This window comes from Lithobates pipiens, unplaced genomic scaffold (genome assembly GCF_037356315.1).
Source record: "Lithobates pipiens isolate NorthernLeopardFrog02 unplaced genomic scaffold, aLitPip1_a1.2 Scaffold_8, whole genome shotgun sequence".
Taxonomy (NCBI): Eukaryota; Metazoa; Chordata; class Amphibia; order Anura; family Ranidae; genus Lithobates; species Lithobates pipiens.
The window spans coordinates 408,553,987-408,572,199 of record NW_027507903.1 but is presented as its reverse complement, the minus strand read 5'-3'; the positions used below and the strand labels follow the sequence as shown (position 1 = coordinate 408,572,199).

The 18,213-nt window shown below is 36.7% G+C and overlaps 1 protein-coding gene across 2 annotated transcripts in view; it reads right to left on the bottom strand.

Moving 5' to 3' along the window:
* Window positions 1-750: 750 nt before the first annotated feature.
* Window positions 751-18,213, bottom strand: part of ATP10B (ATPase phospholipid transporting 10B (putative)) — a 673,184-nt gene continuing 655,721 nt past the window's right edge. For both annotated transcript variants that reach the window (XM_077474114.1, XM_077474115.1), the window contains 7 exons: window positions 17,818-17,894; window positions 16,252-16,377; window positions 12,960-13,160; window positions 12,327-12,407; window positions 10,237-10,341; window positions 8,139-8,323; window positions 751-5,715 (listed from right to left, as the gene is read on the bottom strand). In XM_077474114.1, coding sequence (XP_077330240.1) covers window positions 5,322-5,715; window positions 8,139-8,323; window positions 10,237-10,341; window positions 12,327-12,407; window positions 12,960-13,160; window positions 16,252-16,377; window positions 17,818-17,894 — 1,169 coding nt within the window. In that variant the 3' untranslated portion in view covers window positions 751-5,321. The remainder of the gene's footprint in view (window positions 5,716-8,138; window positions 8,324-10,236; window positions 10,342-12,326; window positions 12,408-12,959; window positions 13,161-16,251; window positions 16,378-17,817; window positions 17,895-18,213) is intronic.

Below are 18,213 nucleotides of genomic sequence, written 5' to 3'. Positions count from 1 at the left end.
GACAAGGAATATTACACAAAAAAACATAAAAGTCCTTTTGAACATTCAGTTCAAATTAGCTAAACTTTTTCAAATAAAAAAAGAAGAATTGTGCAAAGCTACAGTTAATTTTCTTAAGAAAGCAGCAAGAACTTGAGAAGCAAATCCTGTCCCTTGTCAGCATGCTGTGTAGAAGCAGTGGTCCCTCTGCTCTGCTGAATTTCAGGTATTCTGACAGCCATGGTTACCCTGCTGTCAGAATACAATAGATAGCATTGCATAGTTGAGAGATAATCAAAAGATTTATCTTGCACAGCTCATGGAGCTAAACATGATATATTTACAAGACAATTAACAGTGAAAGCCTTAGGCTGGCCATACTTCGACCAGTGGGTGAAATGTAAAAAAAAAAAAATTAACCAATTCCCTGTGGAGGGGGGACATAACTCCCGCTGAGCTATAGTATTCTACCGGCAGAATACACTGATCAGTTTTGTCGCTATATAGATAGTTTTTAAAAAAAAAACAAGATGCTGGTTGTTATACAAGTCGATTGATAGACTGACTTGTGTACAACCAACTAAACTGGCCGAAATATATATTGCTACCTTTACCTTTTCTAAACAAACTTAGATCAGATATTTCTACCTACTTGGCATCTAAATGTTTGCGTCATACAACTCTTTTGCTAATCAACATCATTTTTTTGTATATTAAAAATAATACATTTTATAAAACCATAAACATGGAACCAAGAACTACACAAATGCATTGGATTTTATAAATATAATTAGCCATTGCAAAGTGAAAATAAATATACCTTACATTTGGCCATTGTTTCTGTTGGCTTGAGTGATAAAATTATTTCATAAAAAAAGACTCACTAAAAGGTTATTTGGCATGTGTGGCTTTCAGAGAAAACAATAGAATAGTTCCCACAATTGGCACGTTATGTCTTTTGGTTTGGAACAAATGGCAACAGCAGAAGCATAGAAAGTGCTGCTTCCTTTAACAATCTTCTTTAGAAATCTTTTAATTAGTCTTTGAAAAATAATAATAATAAATAGAATCTGACTGGTTAATGTTGCATATGCGCTCCAGTATGATGCAAGATTAATTTGTTCAAATTGATAAATTTATCTAAAAACTTTGCCAGACCAGTTTAATTAATAATAGAATCATAGCTGTTGTAAACTCTGGAACACAGTAATAAATGCAAAGTTTTGTTTGTACAAAAGGTAAAAACAAATTAAATAAAATACTAATACATGACTAATAGAAACAGAATTCAAGTTATTAATCCATGTACAATTATTTGTGCAAAGTAGGCATTCTTTACCAACTACCCTACTGGCTAGGTAAGATTAAAATGTTTGGTTCTTGTAAATCTGTAGTCTTAACTAGGCTCTAAACGAATCTGTGAAAGTGTATGTAAACACTAGTTCTATGGCAGAGATACAGTGGGGAAAAAAGTATTTAGTTAGCCAGCAATTGTGTAAGTTCTCCCACTTAAAAAGATGAGAGAGGCCTGTAATTGTCACCATAGATATACCTCAACTATGAGAGACAAAATGTGAAACACATCCAGACAAACACATTGTCTGATTTTTGAAATTTATTTGCAAATTATGGTGGAAAATAAGTATTTGGTCACCTACAAACAAGTAAAGATTTCTGGCTCTCACAGACCTGTATCTTCTTTAAGAACTAACCACATTTATTTATTTACAAAACACTCTACACTGGGTTTTACCTTTTATAACCCCTGATCTAAAGCTCTCTTCATATTTTCTTACCCACCTGTAGGGACTATTGCATATATGTGCTGTTGCACACTATTGGTCACCAGCACATATATATACGCAATAGGGAAGGTGTTTGTACTAATATCACAGATTAAGTTTAGGTTTATGAAGTGGTGAGGGTTATTGAATTGCATGCAAGATTTAACTTTTAACAGCCCAATTATAATCATTTGAGGTAGTGCCAATAGCCCACATTAATAACCCATATAAATCACAAGGCACGGACTTTAACCACTTATTGTATATGTACATTGGCCGGATGGGAGCCGTCTACTTCTGATAGGATGTTCAGGAACGTCCTTTAGAAGGAGCGGGATCACGTGCCCGCGCAGCGGCGCGATCCCGATGTGCTCGTGTCACCTGGACACGGCGCATCTCAGATCGGCAGGAGGGCTCTGTGATTGGCCCTCCTGATCACATGACAGCCGTGTCCAATCACGGCCGCCATGTGATGTAAACAAACAGCCGGTTTCTAGGCAATCGGCTCCTCCTCTCCTCACACAGAAGTCATCGCTGAGGAGAGGAGAGCAGATCGCTGCAGCCGGCTGATGATCAGTGAGTATGAGCTGTTTTTTACAGCTTTTTACTCACTGATCACCAGTCTAGTGTAAACAACACACCACACAGTATAAACACAGTCCCCACATATGTCCCCAAAACACACATGTCCCCAAAACATACATGTCCCCAAATAATAAAAACACATGTCCCTAATAATAAAAACATGTCCCCCACATATGTCCCACTAAAATCACATGTCCCAATGATTATTTGCACACATATGTACGTGATCACCTGCACACATATGTACATGATCATTTGCGTACATATGTCCGTGATCACACAAACCAATTATTATACACTTAACGGATTTTTTTTTACCAAAAACATGTAGCAGGATACATTTTGGCTTAAATTTATGACAACATTTGATTTTATTGGATTTCTTTTAAAATAGAAAAAAGAAAATATTGTTTTTTTTCCAAATTTCCGCTTTTTTTGCGCTTATATCGCAAAAAATAAAAAACGGAGTCGTGAATAAATACCACCAAAATAAAGCTCTATTTGGGCGAACAAAATGATAAAAATTTAATTTGGGTACAGTGTAGCATGACCGCGCAATTGTCACTGAAAGCGCTAGAGCGATGAAAGCTGAAAATTGGACTGGGAAGGCAGGGGGCGAAAGTGCCCTGTATTGAAGTGGTTAAATAAAGCCCGTGCACCAAAGGGCGGCTGCAACCTTTTTGTGCTTTTTTCTGTGTGGCTGCACTTATTTCCCTCCTCATAGGTTTTTCCTATTTATCCTGTTCCCCTCCATAAGTGCGGCTTTTTCTATATAACTATCTTCTTTAAGAGGCTCCTTTGTCCTCCACTCATTACCTATTAATGACACCTGTTTGAACTTGTTATCGGTATAAAAGACACCTGTCCACAACCTCAAAAAGTCACACTCCAAACTCCACTATGGTGAAATCCAAAGAGCTGTTGAAGGACACCAGAAACAAAATTGTAGACCTGCACCAGGCTGGGAAGACTGAATCTGCAATAGGCAAGCAGCTTGGTGTGAAGAAATCAACTGTAGGAGCAAGAATTAGAAAATGGAAGACATACTGATAAGCTCCCTCGATCTGGGGCTCCACGCAAGATCTCAACCTGCGGGGTCAAAATGATCACAAGAATGGTGAGCAAAAATCCCAGAACCACATGGGGGACCTAGTGAATGACCTGCAGAGAGCTGGGAACAATGTAACAAAGGCTACCATCAGTAACACACAACGCTGCCAGGGAATCAGATCCTTCAGTGGCAGATGTGTCCCCCTGCTTAAGCCAGTACATGTCCGGGCCTGTCTAAGGTCTGCTAGAGAACATTTGGATGATCCAGAAGAGGTTTGGGAGAATGTCATATGGTCAGATGAAACCAAAGTAGAACTGTTTGGTAGAAACACAATTCGTCGTGTTTGGAAGAGAGAGAATGCTGAGTCGCAACCAAAGAATGCCATACCTACTGTAAAGCATGGGGTGGCAACATCATGCTTTGGGGCTGTTTCTCTGCAAAGGGAACAGGACACCTGATCCATGTACATGAAAGAATGAGTGGGGCCATTTATCGTGAGATTTGAGTGCAAACCTCCTCCCATCAGCAAGGGGATTGAAGATGAAACATGGCTGGGTCTTTCAGCATGACAATGATCCCAAACACACCGCCCGGGCAATGAAGGAGTGGCTTTATAAGAAGCATTTCAAGGTCCTGGAGTGGCCTAGCCAGTCTCCAGATCTCAACCCCATAGAAAACCTTTGTAGGGAGTTGAAAGTCCCTGTTGCCTAGCGACAGCCCCAAAACATCACTGCTCTAGAAGGGATCTGCATGGAGGAATGGGCCAACATACCAGCAACAGTGTGTGACATTTTTGAATTTTCGGTTTAAGGGAAGGATTATTGCACTAACAGTGTGTGACAACCTTGTGAAGACTTACAGAAAATGTTTGACCTCTGTCATTGCCAACAAAGGATATATAACAAAGTATTGAGATTAACTTTTGATATTGACCAAATACTTATTTTCCACCATAATTTGCAAATAAATTCTTTCAAAAATCAGAGAATGTGATTGTCTGGATTTGTCTCCACATTTTGCCTCTCATAGTTGAGGTATACCTATGATGACAATTACAGGACTCTCTCATCTTTTTTAAGTGAGAGGACTTGCACAATTGGTGGCTGACTAAATACTTTTTTGCCCCACTATATCACTATGAAAAGCTTTCTCTGAGCTTTTTACTGCCCTGCAATCCTTCATTTATACTGGTCCATCACTGTGATGAGCAACCTTATGGGCCAATAGGACTGTGCAGGAGGCAAGAAGGGTCAGACAGGTTTTTGCACTGTCTGGAAAAGCTGGAGCTTTGCCTGTTAAAATAGCTGGTAATCAAGGAGGGCCTTGAAAGCGACTGCAGGTACAGTATATAGTGCCTGCACATTGTACTTGCAAACGTTTTGCACCCAAGCACCCTGTGTGCCGCCTTTGTTCTCCATACAGTATTATAGAATTTGTTTATTGTATTATAGTATATGTTTATTGCACTACCTTTTGAGAGACCCATAAAAGCACTACCAGCCTCAAAACTGGCACAAATAGTACTGGAACAGGGAAAGTATCTGCAAATGCATTCTGTAAATCAAGAACTACAAAGGGAAGAACTAACTAAGCTGAAATATGATCACAGCAAATTATTTGAACCGTGTAGCATTACTACTAATTGCACAATGCCAGCAGCTTATAATGTTAGTCTCACAACAGATGTATGTAGATAAAAAAAAAGTTCACAGATTGATGGATTTAGGTTTTCCTTCATTTGATTAAAAATGTTTGTTTCAGCAGTCACTTCTTTGTATCCAATTTGTCTTTAAATAACTTCACAGTCGAAGTGACAAAGGCAGCATCTACCTCTGTTATCTTTCCCAATATGGGTTAACCAGCAGCCGAGTATTATGTACAAACACATTGGAAATTGTGCGACTTTCCAATAAAGTCCAGGGTCAAACAGTCACCGTGCTAACCGATCTGCGATGATTGGTTCTAGTAAAATCATCTGTGTCCCTCAAAAGATCTGCCACACCTTTACATGGGGTAGCAGCACTGGGTAAAGGCTTTGGCCGATGTGACCTTGGAGTGTCCTTCCCTCTATGAGAATTGTGCAGGCTGTCCTCATGGCTGGGTGAACATACATTGTGAAGCACTCTTTCTGGCGTTGCTGGTAAACTGCTATTCAGGGTTATATTGCTAGCATCAGATGGAATTGCAACATTTCGGCTCCTCTCTCTCCACTCCTGTATTTTTAGTTCTCTTGCTTCTTTATTTAATTTATCAAGCTTGTGAGCTTCTGTAGTTGGAGCCACTTTACAAGTACCTCGCAGGGCTGTGATAAAATACCTGTTTTGGAGATACAATGGTTGCAGTATAGTTAATGTAAAGAAAAATGTTTCAGTCAGAATTACTAAATACCTGTGTCATCTGACTTTTATCTGCTTAAAATGGGTTTTGCATTGCCATTAACATCTATGGGAATGCAAAACCCACTAGAAGAAGATAAATGCAGGTCAGGAGGAGATCAACTGCAGGTCAAATATACCTATAAATGAATTCAGAATGATCGTTCAGAATTCTTTGACAGGGGCATTTGACTGGAAGTTGCTGAAGTGTCTCTAAATGATGTTAAACTAACATCCACATAACATTTCCGCGTTGAACATTTTGCCCTCCTTCAACATTTCTTATAGGCAATTTTGTGCTACAACCTTCACCTAACCCTAAATAACTGACATTTGAAGTATACATGAAGTAAAAAAAATTAAAAATCACCCCACAAAATGTGCATTTATAAAATATGTCATGATAAATGTAAATAACTCAATCTATTCTAGTGCTTCAAATGATAGATACCCATACATACGGTATATCAGCAATTGCAATAATACATGATGAGGTGTACCACATGCATGAAAGAAATCAACAAATTGTGTATCACATTAGTATAAAAACAAATGCCATTTCCATAACCCACATAATATCCTAATGCAATATGTGACGCCATAAATATACACTGGTGCCAAACCAGTTGTGACCTCCACCTTCCCCAGTGGGCACACGCCCACCTTCTTATATAGACCTTTGTATCAAAAGGTCATGCAGAGCATGTCCCCTTGAGCATGGGTTCACACTATTGCGATGCGAGAAACCAGCGCGATTCCAGTGCTGGTTCCCACATCGTATCTCTCTCACAGGCAGTTCATACTGCCCTCTGCAAAGCACTGCAGGTGTCAATACAAAGTTAATGACACCCCCATATCAGTTTGCAGATCGCAGTGCGAACAGTGAATTTGTATAGGAATCGGATCGCATGGGTGTGAACACCCATGTGGTCCAATTCCAATGCAGGGAAAAAAAGATTCCTACACCTTTTTTGTATAAATCCAACATGAGTTCAGCCATACAACTGTACGGCTGAATTTTGCATTGCACAGACATCGCATGTGATTGGCACAGAAATGTGTGCAATCACATGCAATGTCTGTTTGCAATAGTGTGAACCCAGGCTTAAAGCCAGGACAGGGCTAACAATTTGAATGATGGGATGAGGGATCACTCATACGGAAACATATAGGACAAAGTTTATACAGTCACTGAAAATAGTCACAGCATGCTTGGTCAAGTGGTGAACATTTAGTATACTATATATTGCAGCAGAAAAGCTAATTTCTTGAGAGTATTTATTTTACTCCATAAAAGTTAATCTCTTGAAACACCGGTGTTTTTTTAAAAACTATTGCTGGTTGGCAGGAAGTCCATAACTAAGTGGTGTGTGTGATCGGAATTCATGAATTATTTATACATCAGAGCCTCCTCAACTATCCCATTCAAGTCTACTATTTGGTCTTACACTTTATTTACAGTAAAACTTCAGATTGCGAGTAACGTGCTTTAAGAGCGTTTCTCAATATGAGCCATTTTCTTTTTAAAATCCTGACTCAATTTGGGAGCAGGATTCAATCCTCTAGGGTGTGCAGTACCGCATGTGGTCAGAGGTGGGGGGGGGGCGCCGGAGACACTTGTGTCTCCAGAGCCACCCACCTCTGCAATATAGCATACACTAGCAGTGACACTGAAACAAATTATCTGAGTTTCCATTGATTCCTATGGGGAAACTCGCTTTGATATACAAATTCTTTGGATTACAAGCATGCTTCTGGAACAAATTATGCACATAATCTAAGGTACTACTGTATATTTTGTTGCTGTTCATGATGACAATTATGCTTTATATAGTAGCGTAAAACACTTTAATTTGTTTCAAGGGTGTTATATGCACTCTCAATGGTGCGATTTACATTACTATAAGCTTCTTAAATTGAAAATAATTGAGGCATTACTAATCCTGATTGTATATATTTGCCAACAATATGGCTACTGCTCAGAAATACTCCTCGGTATGACAGGTACACTTGTGTTATTACTTCTTTTTTAGCGCTGTTTTAGTACCGATATTTACAGGACTTGGACTGTTTTTTATTTGTGTACTACTTGTTTTATGATTGCTTTATTTTTAAACGGTTGCTGCTCTATAGACCTCTGCGATTACTTTGATTAATTCGATAGGTCAAGTTTATTTACTATTATCATTCTTTGGAATTTTTGGTCTGCTGAAATAGGCGCTGAGTGGTGCATTGTAGGCCTTTTTAATACACCTTTCTGTTTCACACTTGTGTTATTAATGCATTGTACATTTTGCATGAACTACATACTAGTATCACAAGTGAAAAGCAATAATGAACTGGAAATATTACACAAATTCTTACTTTGGTAAGAGAGCAATGACTGGTGTAATAATGCAGAGTATGTAGAAAGGGGCTCCAGACATTTGTCTTTCCACGACCCAGTATGGACTTGGCAACTCACATGAAACACACATGGCACTATAGGCCAATGAAACAACAAAATAGAGGACAACACTTCCAGTCATTGTGATCCAGTGCACAATGGTCTGAAATATAAAAAAAAAGTCATTAGAACAAGTTTCAATTAAATTAAAGAATAATTTAAGGCAGCAAGTGAAAACATCAGTGTTATCCAGTATAAGCAACAGCTTTGTTAAAGTCAAAAAGGTTCTTTACATTTTTGTTTACCTAATGCCGCATACACACGATTGGAATTCTCGTCGAAAAAAGCTCTGATGGTTTTCCTGTCAGAATTCCGACGGAATTTCATTCAAACTGTCTTGCCTACACACAGTCACACCAAATTCCAATTTTAAATAACACACGCATTCGACGGCACTATAAAAGGGAAATGTAATGCTTCCGAGCATGCGTCAAATCGTTTCTGAGCTTGCGTCGGAAATTTTGCGTGTCGGAATTACATACACGTGATCGGAAAATCCGATAGAAAGGTTTTCCGTTGTAAAAATTAAGAACAGGCTCTCAATTTAAAGTCCATCAGAAATGTCAACAGAAAAAGACCGATGGGCATACACACGGTCGTAAAATCCGATGAAAAGCTCCCATCGGACTGTTTCCATCAGAAATTCCAGCCGTGTGTATGCGGCATAAGTGCCTTGTAACCCCATGCAAACTAAGTACTCATTGTGCCATGGAAGACAGTGGTACTTCTATTGAAACCTGTGCTGTATGTTTGTACATTCAATCTTCCAGGGCTGTTTTGAATTTTATTGGTGGCTGTGAGAAAAGTCTTAGTAGCGTTTTTTTCTTTTTTACATTACGTTTCCTTTGTGAAGGACAGTAAGGACAGCCTTCCAGCTTAGATGCTTTTCAGAATCATTACACAGAGGAGAAAAGGACAGGATGGAGTAGGCCCACTGGTGCACTATAGCAATTTCGGTATGAAAAACCAAACTACTCAGCAGGTAGGCTACTGTATGCTTCCTAAATTTATCTCAATTTTTCATTTTCAATTTTCAATTTTGACAGGAGTGTATGCCCTAAGAGACCCTTCATCAACTTAAAATGGTTGCAGGCAAATGCAAAGAAAAGTGAGTATTTTAAAGGTTAAGGTCGCATATGGAACATGTTAAATGTTAGATCCATATTTTTGGTGTAATATGTTCTAGCCCCTCTCATCCTGAGTTGCCCCTCTACTCCCTTTGACAGAGGATGAGGATACCTCTCCCTACAGCTGCTATCACATTTGATATCTGTGTGGGGTGCCACTCACACAGCCATGTCATTTATTCACAGCCATCTATGAATAAATATACTAAAAGTCCCATTTTACATTGTGGCAGATGGCTTGTAGTTCTATTGAGGAGTCAATTCCCTAGCACAGCTCCACCCCCTTTGCCTGCCATCACCCTCTCCTCTTCTTGTCCAATTACTGATAGTGCCGGACTAGCTCTTCTGCCACTCCCTTCACCTCCCTACGTTATGTTTTATGTAGCTGTCAGGGGAAAGGGGGGTTGTCATCAGAACATGAAAAGAGTTTCAATTATGCAATGGATTTATGTTCTGGTGACAAATGTCTTGTCACTTTGGGGAGATTTCCTTTCATATCATCTTGCATTTCCAGGACAGGAAGTCAAAGGAAATCGGAATAACACAGACTTAAAAAATAACCTGATAGTGGTTTTAACCCCACCTAACTATATTCTAACCTTAAAAAATAAAAGTTTTCACTCTTCATAAACTAGCTTTCTTCAATTTGAATATTACAGAAACTAAATTCCCTTGTTATAATACACTACAATATCGGGATGATAAATGCCAAAAACTACTAATTTTTGTGATCACATTTTTTTTAAATGAAATATAAGTAAGGTCATTCCTACTGTTCTAAACAAGTTTTTGGTACCATGACATCTCTCATTCATCATGAACATATTTATATTTAACAGAAAAGAAAACTTATAATCCACAATTGTTACAACTGGAGGGTAAAACCTACCCAATTTTTTATCTCAATGGCAAGATGTAAAAGAATTGTAAGCAGGGCTATGGTGTTCATAGGAAAGCCAAATGAAAGAAAGTCTATATCAGATTTGTAAAATGCCTGAAAAAAGATGAAGAAAACATTTCAATTAGGAATTAGTCGAGGTAAATATGAATCTTGGCTGTTTTAAAATAAATATAATAAGAAACAGTAGTGGAGCACAAAATACTAATTTCTCACAAGATACACATTTATAGAAAGAGATTGTTGCCCAATACTAAATATTTTGGAGGCATAGATGTGACATTGTAGGTATAGTACAGGCAGCAGCAAAAGAGGATCTGAGAACCCTGGCATTGCAATAAACAAAAAAAGATATTGCAAAAGTTATTCTCACTCTTTAATACTGATAGCACAGAGAGAAAATTGTATTATTTTTGCTCTCTAATGTGCTTGTATGTCATCCTTGATAAAAACTGTAGTTTCCAATAAAGCAAGAAGATTTTCTGAAGGTTGGATAAAATGCAGATTTTCTGACCTCTATTTAAAGGAGATCTCTAGGAGAAAGCAAAACAGCTGCCAAACGGTTCCATGTGTCAGCAGTACTGATCACTAATGTGTTTACTGTAATGAAAGTGGCCAGAAAGCATGCATGGTATCCCTTTGAATTTTTAATCTGTTCCAATGGACCTGACGAACACCAAGTTTGTTTTACCAAGGTCAGACAGCCAGTCTGGATTTGGCAACCATGGCATCTTCCAGAATGATTGGTGATCTAAAAGCATTTTGACTGCCGAGAGCTCAATTATTATTATACACAACGTTTATAGCACCATCAGTTTGCACGGTGCTTTTCAAAATAAAGGGAGACAATCCTGCTTTGACGCTATAATAAAAACTATGTACATCTTGTGGTGTCAGACAACTGTACACTAAGCTTAGCAAGCCTGCTTCTTACACAGAAATGTGGGCTGCTTTATAAAGCTGCATTTTATTCCTGCCTACAAATGTTAGGCTGTGATATAACCAACCCAGCCAAGCTTTTAGCTTAATGTGAATAGTTTTTTGAATAATGCAAATAATTTTATTAATAGATGTAATTGTGCTAAAAAAACATTGTTTTATTAAGCATTCAATGACTTACATTTTTCGATTAAAAAAACTCCTATGTAATTTACAGGACAGCTATTTGTATTGTTAATGTGGCCTCTGCTCCATGCTTATTAGTATTTCACCATGTTGTGCCCTGATGGTCTTTTTTCTCACTGCAAGTTGACTACATAGGTTTTGTCTGAAGCCAATAGACTCTAGGTATTGCTTACATGTGGCTTGTAAATTTGTGTTGACTGTGCATTTTAATGATAGGTGCATTTTAACTGGTTTATTGAGTTCAGTATTTGTTAATTTTGAACCAATAGTCCATACAATATGCTAGCTGTACTACAATAGTACTAGTGGTGGTAGTAACTCTTGATACATGCCACTGTTTCAGATATGTACTTTACATTATCATTCAGAAGTAGTCCCATACCTGGGAACTTTTGGAAATGGTAATTCCTGATATTGCAAGTGAGTTGTAAAAATTCTGAATGGACCTGCTGCAAACTGCTATATACCCTTTATAAGAAACATTACACAAAACAGGGATTTTTAGTTCATGTAATCGTACATTGCAATGAACGTTTTTAGCTGGCCAACTGTAGAAAAGTAATTCCTCGCTGGCCAGTCCCTACACTGCTCTGGAACTGCACATTCATTTTCACTATATTTTATATTTACACTATTTAATTTCTTTTTAATCAAGCTGTCATTTCACTTACATTTCACACATTGGATACTTAGACATCTTACAACAGCTGCTTTAAATATTTATATTTTCTTTGGAAGTGGAGGAGATCAATTTATTTAGAAGCTCTTAGGTTTGCTGATATTTATTTGACACTGCAATCTTAAGGCCACTTTCAATGATCAATGGCCTGTAAATATTAAATTATCACATGTCTTTGATCAGCTTTAAGAATATTTCAGCAAAATTTAAATCCAATCCAAAATATATTGTTTATCTACCAAAACACTGAAATGTATTAACTGGGTTCAAGACTTACCAAATAGGGGACAAAGAAGCAAACAAGACTCTGATAGAAGGCATCTAGCATAGCAATCCAAAAGGTAGACATCTTGTATGACTGTAATACAAAGAAATATTCAAGATTACAGATTTAACATTTTATCAGGAAAAACTGTTCTCCACTAAAGAGTTTACTGATTGTTTTGTGCATTAAGTACCATATTAAGCCCATAACTATAGCTGGCTATTGTTAGATTGAAATTTGGCCAGTTCAACAGAAACTGGCCAATTTTTGATCCATCAAGGTTTCAGATCAAAACCTCCCGAATGGGGCTGTTGCTATATTTTCATTAAATCGCCTTGAGCTGCTGATCAGTGTTGTCCCTCTGTCAGAATACAATAGCGCAATAGGAAGGATTCCTCCATTCATATTGCTTGTGTGGATAGGGGAAGCTGTTAATTTTTTTTCAATCAGCCAATCTGAGGCTCCAATTTTTGTTCCTAAAATTCTAAAATCAATAGTTTCTACTATTTAACTCTGTGTAGGGTATAAATATAACCACATACGATTTTATGTGATAAAGTCTCTCTGTCTCTATAGGTTCAAGGCATTGTCACTGAGCACACATGGGAAAACAAAAGTGAATTCTATAAAACAGTTCAATGATACCTCTGAACGTTGACCACTTTTATAAAGTTCGGGCAAGCTCAGAAGCGTCTCTGCAGAAACATCCTTGTCCATTACTCCAAAGACAAGTGGGGGTATGGAAGTGAAGAAGAGGTTGAAAAAGATCAACTGCCAGTAATCAATCATGGTAGAACCTGAGAAGCCACAGAAAAATTGGAACCAGAACAGTAAGTTGACATAAGCCTGGAAAGAAAAACACAAACACATTAATATATTTACATTTAAAGTAAACCTTTCATAAGAAAAGCATGGAAACTATTTTTTACCACCTTCTGAAATCTCCATTGCCTGGCTGTTACACTGACCCACTTTGTCACTTCTGTAGTCCCACAGCCAAAATCTGTTTGCAGTTTGGAAAGTCGGAAAATTAGTCTATATCTGCATTCTTGCTCTGGGTCAGTGACTCAAAAGGCTAAATTAAAGACATTCAGCATGCCAACAAGCAACTAGCATTTGAGAGAATTGACTGGCTGCAGTATAACATGCAGTTTATCCTCTTACCATTAGATGTCAGTCTCTAACCACAGAGATATTTATAGCACTGATGCATGACAAGTACAGCGCCATTAAAAGGGGAAAGCTGTAGATCAACTGAAGGATGAAATAAGGGAAGTAGAAGTGGTGGTTGCATATCTTATGCTGTCCCTGGTTGCATTTGTTAAACTGTTTTCCTGAGCTCATGAATGTGCACGCTTCCACGCATTAAATTTTTTTTTATATACTAACAGAAATACTGCAGCTGTCATTACTGGTCTGCTTTTGAAAATTATAGTTGCCTGGTTGCTTCTAGTCTTAGTGGTTTCAATCAGTTTTCAGGAACTAACATTAACTTAAAACTGAACTCCAGTAATGATCTTTATTACATACTTACATTGGTCCAGCTTGGCACAATGCAAGTATGCACTTCCCATATCTGATGGGCCCTTTGGAAAGTGAACAATGACTGTAGTAATCATCATGACTACAGTGATAGTTGCGTTCCCTGTTGTACTGTGCAACACTGCACACTGACCACAACCTAATGTTTCTACCAGTCATACGAAAACGCTCATGGTACCAACACAACACCATGATGGCATTTTTGGTATTCTTTAACCTTCTTTTTAATTTTGTTGTGATCCATAACAAAATCTCGTGTCCTACCAAATGTTCCAAAATGCAGCAAAAAAGACAAAAAAAGGGGACAACAGCATTTGTAATGCTTATGCACACCATGCAAGTTTCTCCTACATACAGCTGACCTAACATTCAAACCCACTGTACATTACCCATATTCAAAAAAGATGTGTTGACCATAGTATAATATATTTTAAATCTCAATCTAAAAACTTTTTATGTTGAGCTTGTTCTCCTTCAGGGTTTAGACACAAGCCCCATATTTTCAGAATTATGCAATTAAAAATAAAAAGGAAGAACATCATTTTATACATAAGTCATTCACAAGTTACTGGATTAAATAATTATATGAATTATAGGATTAATTATATTTTTCAATTGTATTAGTCGCAGACAGACACAAATATATTAAACTTTAATTCAATCTTTAAATTAAACTTAATCTCTTTTTATTTAAGATTTCCCCTCATTACAGTGACACAATATAATGTCCTTATTTACCAAATGGTGTTCTTTTATTTATTTATTTTGCTTTCAATTTAAACATTGTTGGACTGTTACATCCAAGGAGTTCATTAATTCAGTTTGGTTCATATGCAGATATACCATTTGCATTTTGAAACTTTAACCAAAAAAAACCCCCCAAAAACCTTTAAATCGAAGAAAAAAAAAAAAGAGTATGTCAAGACAGACATAAGCTAATATCATTTCATGTTCGTTCCATCTTCGTACATTTTCCTATATTTACAATGTTTGTGAGAGTTGACTGTAAGCATCATAAATAATGTGTTATGTATGCAAATTGTTAGCACTAACTTAATTTGATGGATGCTATAAACAATTAGTAGCTATATTATGAGATTACTCATACTGTAGAGATGAAGAATAAGGAAATTCATCTTGTTGTCTCAGACAGGTGTATATCATTATGCAGGAATTTCTTACAGGTGTCTCTCATAAAGCTTCTCTCCAATCCAAATATTTCAGAGAGCTGTCAATCTTCAGATGCAGTTTTGTTCACAGGCAAACAAAGCTGCACAGACTGAAAGCTGGGCAATTTCTAAAAATCCCCAAAAGTAGTACAGAAAAGACTTTTGGGAATCGTTGCGTAGCCGCAAATGGATGCTGCCATTGCTGCTGATTTGGCATGCGATTTGACATGTCAAATTGCATGCCAAATCGCTTCAACGTGAACCAGGGCTAACACAGGGCTTTTCTTTTACTCCTAGGGGCTAAACAGCAGAGCAAAATCAGATAAATATATCTGAAGGGGTGCATTAAAGTGACCATGTTGCTTAGCCCCATATAAACTAAGATACAGATTAAATTGTTTGTTGTGAAGCCATTTAACTTTTTTATTAAAATATTTTATATATAGCAGAGTAAAAAAATTACATAGTAGTCAATTACAGCCAATGAAATGGCAAGTTCCAGCAGTTGTTGTATTTAACAACTAATACCTGATTGACTTATGTAACCACAGGCTGAATCTATTCAGCACTCTATTTTTTCATCTTTCTGTGACACTAACACACATCAAATACAACTTACGCTTTTCACCTATCCCTTTTAAAGTGCATTAAAAAAAGACACGTATTGTTAATTGGTATGTCACATGATTGCATTCTGAGCAAACATTTAATACACCGATTCTGCCAATATAGATTGTAACAGCTAATGTACCATTCAGAGCACTTGCTAAAAATCAAAATGAGACAAAATTGTAAAATATTATCTATATTTTTAAAATGTTGTGCATCACAGCATAATGGATGTTCATTGTTAATTTTAGGGTGTGTTAATGATTGCATTAGAAATCTGTGTCATAAGTAATCAAAAACATTATACAATTATGTATAGCTTTCTAACGCATCCCCTGCAATAATTACTGGCACACAGCGATGAGAAGATCATCTTGTACTCAACAATTCAAATCAATTGAACTGAGGGCCTTCAAAACTGCAATGAATCAAAAACATATCTTGATGCAATGCGATGCGATTAAACATGTGTTTTAGTGCAAAGTAAGCCCTCATTTCAAGTATTTGACTGGTCAATGTCAAACAATCTATGTGTATGGTCAGTTAAGATTTGAGTCCATGCCTTTTTTGCCATTAAATTAATAATGGCAAAAAAGCCAACAAACAAAAAAACATACCACATTTTTGTAGAAGAAATAGATAACCATTTTTGCCAACCGAGTGTAGCACCAATGACCATGTACAAGTAATAGTTTCTTGAGATGCATGAATCGAGATATTGCATAATCGCTGGACATCACAGCCTGTAATCAAGAGAGAAGTCAATAAATATGTATTTCAAATAACAGGATTTAAAGTGGGTTTCAAGCTATAGGCAACAAGTCTGTGCAGAATACTTTAAAATAGGACCCTATAATCGCATACAAAAACACTGACGCATCTTGTTTAATTTTTGAATCACAATAATAAGTGTCTTGACACCACCCTCCAGGAGTTAACCCTTTTAAACCTATAAAGTCACATAGCAACCATCAAGACTGAAGGTGACATGCAAGATGTTTTCATGATGAGTGAGGTGTCTTTAGTACAAAGTACTTGAGAATTAAGATTTTTGAAACGCAGCATACTTTAGTGCAGTCTGTTTTCTATAAAGGATAAACTACTCTCCTTTTTGCCCCATTTTAAAAATAATCAACTGTTATGAGGAAAAGCTAGTCTTGCTGAATTAATAAAGATAAGATTGAGCTTACAGTGAGAACTGTCTGATCTTTAACTCTGTATTATTGTGTTAGAGACTGGTCAAGCAGTACTTTTACTTGTATCTTCTGCTTAGCATTCATGGACATCTTACCCACCCACAAAAGAGAATATGAACAACCTAATGTATTTGTGACTTGACCTTATATTGTTTGAAGATCCCAGAATATAGCTATGTGTTTTCTATGCTTATGCTATATGAATCAACTTAGAATGTATAAAAAAAAAAAAGACAGAGACTCCACACAAAATATATAATAGTCTTTTTATTGGAAGGACACTTGTTGTAATGGTTCTGTTTTTGTATATTGAACGGTGTACTTACTGGGGTTGATTTACTAAAGGCAAATAGGCAGTCCCTTTTTTAAGGGAAGCTGCACTGTGCAAGGACATTTTTCCCAGAGCTTAGTGATTCAAGTGCAATTTCACTTTGCAAAAAATTCCCAATCACATGCAAGTTAAAAAAAAACACAACTATATTTAACTTGAATGTGATTGATGATAGAAATCTGCAGATCTCTACTTCATTCACTAAGATCTGGGGATAATTCTTTTGCAAAGTGAAAATTCCCTTGTAAAGTGAACAGTCTTTAGTAAATCAACCACATTGTCTCTATTGAAACATAAATTTATAGAAAAAAAATCTTAAAAAAAAAAAAAAAAAAAGGCAATGACTACAGCACCAATGTCTGTTTTCTCAAGCATCTTTATCATTTAACTACTAAGATTTTGGGGAAAAAAATATGTGACATTTTCCTATTAAATTAGTATATGCATATTCATAATACCAAAATGCCAATTTGACTTTCTCCAGGACAGTTAATGGTCAATGAGGGAGCAATGGCAGTTCATTGAAACTGTTAATCTAGTTTCTGGCTAAACAAAATCCACTGAACATTTTATGCACTAATGCATAAAGATCCCAAAAGAAAGATTCTACAGGTAGAATAAATTATTAAAAATACATCAAGATTTTTAATATATACCTGCATGCCTTCTTGACCAGAAATCCCAATACCAACATCTGCAGCCTGAATCATACTGACATCATTGGCACCATCACCTTGGAGAAATGAAAATAATAGTAGTGACAAAAGTTGCATAGTTAACTATTTCTTGTATTAATACTTTAAAAGTTATTCTTTTTGTCACATTCGTTCAGCAATCTTTTGAGAACAATGAAAACCCACATTGTGGACTGTGATTTCCTAACTAAAGTCATTTATTACACTGTGTTAAAGAATAATCTGATGAGTCTTGAAAATATAATGGTTTTTAAGGTTTTTAAGCTTTGACTTTTTTATTCTTATTACTTACAATAATGGAAATATATCACTGTACTCAGCTGCAAAAAGTTTTCATTTTAGAAAACAATGATTATC